At 41.4% G+C, this 7,800-nt stretch overlaps 1 protein-coding gene across 3 annotated transcripts in view; it reads right to left on the reverse strand.

Moving 5' to 3' along the window:
• Positions 1–1,828: 1,828 nt before the first annotated feature.
• The window catches only part of arl15a (ADP-ribosylation factor-like 15a), a 108,495-nt gene continuing 102,523 nt past the window's right edge, over positions 1,829–7,800 (reverse strand). For 2 of the 3 annotated variants that reach the window (XM_034870996.1, XM_034870995.1), the window contains exons 5-6: positions 5,588–5,687; positions 1,829–2,936 (exon numbers count right to left, since the gene is read on the reverse strand). In XM_034870996.1, coding sequence (XP_034726887.1) covers positions 2,773–2,936; positions 5,588–5,687 — 264 coding nt within the window. In that variant the 3' untranslated portion in view covers positions 1,829–2,772. Of the gene's footprint in view, positions 2,937–4,629; positions 5,688–7,800 lie in introns of those variants that run through there. The other variant, XM_034870997.1, reaches the window with a different exon arrangement.

A 7,800-nucleotide genomic window follows, 5' to 3' on the forward strand; every position in this document is an offset into this window, starting at 1 on the left:
ATTCCTGCGCCTTAACATTCAGCGCCAGGGACGTCAGCTCTGAGGAATCTCCTGCTGCACATCTGAAAACACAAAGCTGGTTAAAATAAAAATCAAACGCCTGTGGGTTACTTGCAAATCACTGAATATTCTTGTTTTGCCAAAGTAAAACAAAAAGTGCAGCAGTTTTTTTCGCTTTGGTAAAGAAGAAAAAGTCCATTACAGGCAAGTTTTTAAAACATTTCACCAATTTATATCCTGGATTTTGCTCAGTTACTGAAAGCATTATACATGTTTTGAGTTTCTGTGAATGTTTTTTAACAATTGGCATTATTGTCTAATAACCTTTAGATTCTACAAAAGTAGATTCAAATAAATTTTTAATAATCAAAATCCCTCATCTTGGCTCAAGAGCTATGTCCTAACCATGTGGTGCTCCTTTACTGTTTCACACCAATTTGGTTTGGCCATTTATCCGGTCTATGAATTCATCAAATTAAAATAAAATTGACATGCGACGTTGACACAAACTGCACAACTTGGCTCTCACACCTTTGCATTTACTGTCAATTTAAATATTTAAAAATATGTAGAGTGATGCGAGTCAGAATGTCAAAGTGCTGCACATTTTGGGACTCTTTAAAAAAACATAATCTCACGTATCTGGAAATAATTATTTGGTCCAGGGAACATATCCTCACTAGCTTACATCATGTTGATGCATTTCCGTCATTTGTGTTTGTTTTTCAAAGGGGTGTGTGTGTGTGTGTGTGTGTGTGTGTGTGTGTGTGTGTGTGTGTGTGTGTGTGTGTGTGTATGAGTGAGTGAGTGAGTGTGTGAGAGAGTCGTGAAGACAGGAGAGTGTTGAAACAAAGAGGAAACACCTCTAATGAACCTAGAGGTCCTGTCTGATAAAACACACACACACACACACACAAACACACACACACACACACACACACACACACACCTTGAATGACTGTAGCTTTAATCTCTGTGCTGTGTCACTGCTCGAGGATCCCGAGGAGGGGAGCAGCCCTCTCACTGTGAAGGGGCCGGGAAAGTGGGGTGTCCTGAGTAGAGCATCGGCTGTTGGAGGAAGAGCAGGGGTACGAGGCCCAGATGGATGTCAGGGCAACATCTGTTCCACCTCCTAGCAGGGTCTTATCAGCAGAAATGCTGCCACACACACTGGACACGAGAAGGGAGCAGACAGAGAGAAAAGAGCATTCTTTGCAGAGTTTAAGAAAACATGCATTTTGTTTGTCTTGTAAACGAAAGTTAGGTTCCCTGTCAGGTCGCGGATTTGCATTTCACTAAGCTCACAGGGTTAATTTTGTTGTGTGTGACTGCATGTGTTTATACTTCTGGTAATGTATGTGGCACATTTCTGCCCTAATATACCATACCAAAGGTCAACATATATACAAATACAATGAATTGATTTTACATGAATGCTTCCCAACCAAAGGGGCCAATGCAATTTTAAGCTCTGTCACTTAAATAAAATGCTTTGCTTCATATCATCACTGCATTCTGTTACAAGGTTGGATTAAACATTTTTGTCAAATAAAAAGAATAAAAAGAATCCCAGTATTGGTACATGTGATTTCACTCATTTGTAGTAGGCACAGCTAAAACTGCAGCGGTTTGGATGCACACATATATACTTACATCTGTTTCCTAAAATTGGTCATATAATATTTTTAATTACATTATTGCAGATTGTTTTGTTTTGTTGATATTTGACTTCTGTGCAACATCTATTGATATTGGCAATCACGGCTGTTCTTTTTCTTTTTACGTTTTTTTTCAGATGGTACTTGGAATACAGATAGCAGGTAATACATGATGCTTACTTTATCCTTTGAGGGAGGAAAAGTGAACAGTAGTAAAAACACTCAGGCAGCTACTTCCCTGTTCACAAAGTTGTGCTGAAAAAGATATTTAAGGATATTTACAACTTAAAATTTAATATAAAACCTACATGGCATCATTCAATCTGTGAAAGTCTACTTCCTACACTGTAAGAGCATAAGGGTTCATTTTCAGCCCGTGTTAAAATCCAATCCCCACTCGATTGAAGATTTCCTGTGATCTTCCTGACTGTAATGTGTTCGGTTCACACTGTAACCAAGCTGTTAATGCAAAGAAGACTAGTAACGGCATGAAAGCAGCAGAGCTCTTTGTGTCAGAAAATCGAAACCTAAATGACAAATGATAAATAAACTATGCTGGAAGCTGCAGCTTTGCACGTTGAGAGAAATGTCTCTGGTAAGTGCTTTTGTGTGGTGTCTTGCTCAGTCATTCTTTACATGCAACCTCTTAAAAGCATTATCTGGCATGTCTGCATGTTTCACCCTTTTGTTACACATCGCACCTTCACTTTATATGACTGCCAACAATTAAGCTTGCCATAGTTTGTTTTTCCTCCCTTCCAGGCACCCATTAATTACCATTAATTTGAGTGAATTATGAAAATCGACTTGCAGAGGCTTGAGATACTGTATCCATCACAGTAAACACCACGTCTCTGTTACTGTTGCTTGGTAATGTACAGTCCGATTATAAAGGCTGGACAGCAACTTTGCTGCTTCTTATCTGTAAGCCACACTGAAGGTCGGCTGCCAACAAGGACGAGGCAAAACTTAACAGGAGAGCCAGACACCGGCAATTAAACAGGTAGAGCAGGTAAGGATTTGGTGTGGGAGGAGAACTGCGTCTTTTCTTAGCAGAATAAAATCAACTGTGCAGACAGAAAGAGATTGAGGAGGAGTGGAAAAGAGAGAGGTCTCACGGTCTTTCTTTTTTTTTCTCCCGGGAGGGCTGCTTCGCTGAGGTCCTGGCCTCTTCCCTTCTCCTGGGCATCCTGGATGCCCATGCTGAGGGAGGGCTGCTTTGGCGTGACCAAAGGGAAGCAGAGCGAGTAAGAGAAAGACAAGAGAGATGGAGAGAACCTGAGAGAGAGAAAAAAAAACGGTAAGGAGAGAGAGATAGTGAGGACTCAAAAAACAGAAAGTGAAAGCGACGGGGGGAGAAACGGGGGGAGCGAGACGAGCGCAGCAGCCCATGGTTTGTCTCAGGGCTGCAGCAGCTTCCAGAGCTGGTGTGCAGCAGACTGAAGAGAAGCACGTCTGCCCCAGAGGCAGAGACTGGAAAACAGGATCAAAGAGTCGCCAGGGCAACCTGCATGACACACATTGTATTAAAGCCACACGGTTAATTTGAAAGAGAGGGAAGAAGGGCAAAAGGAGAAGAAAAGGGGAGGCAGAGGTAGCAGAGTAGAGTATATTTATTAGGAGCTCCTGTCTCACTCGGTTAACTTTCCACTCAAAACTTTCTTCTGCTGCACCACTTTTGACTTTTTCATTTTTTATTTTTAAACTTTGGCTCGACCTCAACTGGCTCGTCTGCGTTCTCCCAATTATCTTCCAGTGTCTCAGATTTCCACAGGTCACCTTAAATCACAAATCAAAGACATTGTGAAAAAAATGATTTCAGATACGTATGCAAACACTCAGCTCATTACACTTTTCATCCTGATGCATGAAGTATGAATGTTACATTTTACGAACAGACCTAAGGATCTAGTCTCCAAATTCATACTTGGTCTTTCACAAACAGATAAAACATTACAATCATGTGCCACACAGTTCAGTTAGTATTCTGTGAAAGCAGAATGCAGAACATATGTATACTTCTTAACAAGCCTAGAAGCCTCTATCATGTCCATACTCCCGTTATAAGGCTACACATTAAAAATAAAAAGACATTATTGTGACACTCAGGTGTAAAATATCAAATATTTGACTTCAACATTTTAACAAGTAGAAGTAATCAAAAAGTAAATAACAACTAAGACATATTATTTAATTTTTAAAACTTTAATTGCCATTTTAGACAAAACCCATGATTGTGAAAAGAAATTAAAGACTGCAGTGAAGATTTTGAAAACTAGGTGTGAGCAGATGGTATGCAAAGCCCAATTATTTTGAATTCAAGAGATCCAATGCACCGATCCGTCCAGAAACTACCTGGCAGATCTCACAAAGTCAGGTACAAAAAGTGATTCAGTCTCCTAAAACCTGACAAAATACTAAAAGAACAGCAATGGTAATACAAAGCATGCAAGGAGGAGGTGTGAACATTACTGAAGCACATCTTGGGGAAAAGCAACCACCTGTGGCACAATGGATCCGACTCGTTCTAGAGGTGTGGAGTCCAAACAGGGGCAGCCGGGCTGAACGATGGCATCTGGGATAAAAAAAAAAACAAAAAAAAAACAGAGAGCAGTAATGGGCACAGGGAGCAGAGCTAGAGTGGAGGGGTAGTAGGACGGGTTGGGATGAGGTGGGGCGGGGGTCCACGATGAACAGCAGACAGGGAGGGGTCTTCACAGACAGTTGGAAGGCATTAGGGTGTCAGACAGGGACTTGTCAGATGCAGCTGTTGCTGTGGCTGATTGATAGAGTTTGTATTCCACCCTGATGGGAGACTGGAGTCGCTAGCCAGTGTTGAGAGGGATTATGTCAAATTCAAAAAGAAAAAGAAAAAACGAAAAAATGTAGAAAAACAAACATGACATTTGCTCAACACTGAAATGAAACTAAATCCGTCACATTTCTCTCCCAGCTCTGTCAATCATAGTTGTTGTTTTTTTGTCTTTGATTTGAAAGAATTCATAAGTGTGGTAGGATAAATAAAAAAAATCAGATTCTGATTTATAAAAGCATTCAGACTTGTTCCCGCATCCTCCAAATGGCCTATATAAGGTCACCTAGCACGTAGTACATAATTAGTAGTATCTGTGTATGGCTGCACAGGAGGGTACACAGCTATATGTCTGTTGCATGTAAATAATACTCAGACTACACTATTCGGATTAGATATTCAGACGCGTTGTGACACACTGATATGTAACTACCATACATAAAAGGCTTTGGGCTCCAATCACACAACGGCATTTGTTGTTACTGAGTCAAACAGAAAAGCACACTTGACAGCCATACAGTACTTCTCAGTGGAAAGAGCATCAACCCAGGCCACCCAAACATCCTGTAAAGTAATTACTGGAGATGTTAAACATATCTAAAGACAACCTGGGCTCCACTTTGTGTGACAGCATGTGTGTTTGTGTAAGAGTGAGAATGTGTGTGTTCATGTCCAATGATGATTGAAGGAATGCCATATGTCCCACATGCCATTGGTCTAATCACGATGGCACAGACAGTAGTAAACAAGATTTCCATTTCTGGCAAAGTTCAATGAGTTTTCTTGACAAACTGCTTTACATTTGGTGGGTTTAATGGCAGCTTTCCTCTGTCAGGTTGTAGTGGCTGACTCGTGCACAAACTCTTCCAATTTGAAAAATGAGAGCACAGTGAAGGGAGGATAACATACAATCCACTTCTCAAAGAGAGAGGCCAACAGCTGCTGCATTTTCTTGTGTGTGGATGTTTGTGTCTGTGCATGAGTGTATGTACATGGGCACCAGCGGGATGCCGTGTTTCCTTGTCGTTAGCCGCTAATGTCTCTTAGCATTAGCAGTATTAGCATCATATCCTTGCAGGCTCTGTGTCTTTGTCCTCCAACAGGCTAATCAACTGGCCAAAGCTCTCCTTCACTGCCTCCAGGTTGTCGGTGGTGCTGCCCTCCAGGATCCAACGCTTCCCTCTGGCCAGTGGCTCCAGCTCAAAGTACTTCTTGACCTGCCGGCAGAAACAGAATGTGGTTAGCCAAAACATTCAGTATTAATTTCAACAACTAAAACACCTCAGCACGTTGGGGAAAGTAGCCAATATTATTGTGTGCTTTAGTAAGGAGTGGGACTGAAAAGCTGCAGATTTGTTGCCTTCCATTGTAAAGCTTTGGAAGGCTTTTAGTCCAGTGTATGGTCAGTTCATGGTATGTAAAGTCAGTTCATGGTATGTAAAGTCAGTTCATGGTATGTAAAGTCAGTTCATGGTATGAATGGTCAGTTCATGAGCTAGAAGTAAGGACTAATGATAAAGTAGGACAAAGTATGGATTATCATTTAATATCCACAGTGCAAGAAAGATCTGAGTTAACAGTTTTCAGAGGCCACACACCTTGTTTTCTGAAGCTAAGGACATTATTAGGGAAAAACAAGAGCCCAGAATATCATTTCTAGCCACACATCACACAATTCACACAATTGGTTTCCTAGCAAGTGCATTTTCTTCACAAAGTCACTCACAAATACACGAAGACACAGCCCTGAAACTTCCCAAACACAGCTATCCATCCATTATGAAACCAAAGTTAATAATAGGATAAAGTATAATAAAATGAAACTACATAAAATTAAAACATGTGCTAGGAAAATTCTCTTTGTAATAGTTGATTATAAAGTTCATATGTTGGCTTTTGGCTGCTCATGACAGTGGGGGGTTGGGAGGAGAACCACAACCAGCTGTTACGTAAAAACAAATCTCAACAGAGGGAAACAATGTCTTAGACCTCCACTTGAGGTACTGCAAGTTGTTAGGGTTTCTGACATTTTCAAGCTCAAAGTAATGGAAGCAATTTTGTTAGCCCGATGAGAAAAGGTTCAGCCATCTCCTCTTGTTTGTTTAATAGCCAGTGAAGAACATTCAAAGACAAATGTGTATTTTCAGCAGCTCTGAGATTTCTTTCAAATGTTAATGTCTCTGATGCAATTAAACTACATTTCTCCACCATGTTAACTTATTTGGTCAGTTGTATTTTTAGACTGACACTTTTACGTATGTTGGTAAAGGTTTGAAGAAATGTGTCTCTTACATTTATCAAGTTACATGTATCATCACCTGTAGTATTCATAACCCCTTTAAAAATGTGATAGAAAAACGAATCTAAAACGCCGTTTCAAGACCGTTGTTTCTTGTACAAATTGTTGTAATCTGGTTTTCAGAACATTACAGATCTAGATATTAGGATTTTAACCACAATCTGTTATGTTAATATGAAAACACGATTGATGATTGAATACATTTTTAAAATTAAAATAGCAGATAACCTCAGTATTTTGAATTGGTATTTTCCAATATAAAAAGAGAAATACATATGTTCACCTTGTAAACTGCACCAAATCCATACAGGTACCCATCACACAGTCAAATTACTTTTCAACTTCAAGTGAAATTGCTTTTGTCTAGCCTGTGCTGGGCTCTCTAGCTGTGCCATGGTGTGTGGCATAAAGAGGATAGGGAGGGGGGTACTCTTTGTGTCTGTTCAAATCCAGCCAGCCATGCCAGTGAGTAGCAGAGTGAACGCTGTCTCTGCCCCTGAGCTGAGTCTCTGTCCGGGTGTAATGTGAGTTTAATGACAGATTAAGTCACCTCAGCCGCGTTTGGCTCAGAGGCCTGGCTAGAAAGCCGAGCGGACCCAAACAGTGTTAACAAATCTGTCTGGGTAACTTGAGCTGCCCTAGTCCCAGGCTCTAGCGCCAGACCTAGACTGCAGATGATGCGGCTGGCTGCCTGTCTGGCTGGCTGGCTCACTTGTCTGCCAGTGGCCAAGGCCCTCTTCTGGAAGACTCTGGCCCCGTCACTGGCAGACAGTAAAAAGGCCAGCAGTGACCTGTGTGCAAGTGCAGACAGGCTCAAGCTTCTCTCACTTCTCACAGAACACGCCCAGGGGCATCTCACAGTGTGGCAAATGCCTCAGCGGTAGCTCGGTCCATAGGGAGTTGGGTTGGGAACAAGAGGGTCGCTGATTCAAGTCCCCGTATGGACCAAATTATGGAGTGTGGACTAGTAGCTGGAGAGATGCTAGTTCACCTCATAGGCATGGCCAAGTTGCCCCTGAGCAAGACAGTGG

The sequence above is a fragment of the Etheostoma cragini genome, chromosome 5 (genome assembly GCF_013103735.1).
Source record: "Etheostoma cragini isolate CJK2018 chromosome 5, CSU_Ecrag_1.0, whole genome shotgun sequence".
Classification (NCBI taxonomy): Eukaryota; Metazoa; Chordata; class Actinopteri; order Perciformes; family Percidae; genus Etheostoma; species Etheostoma cragini.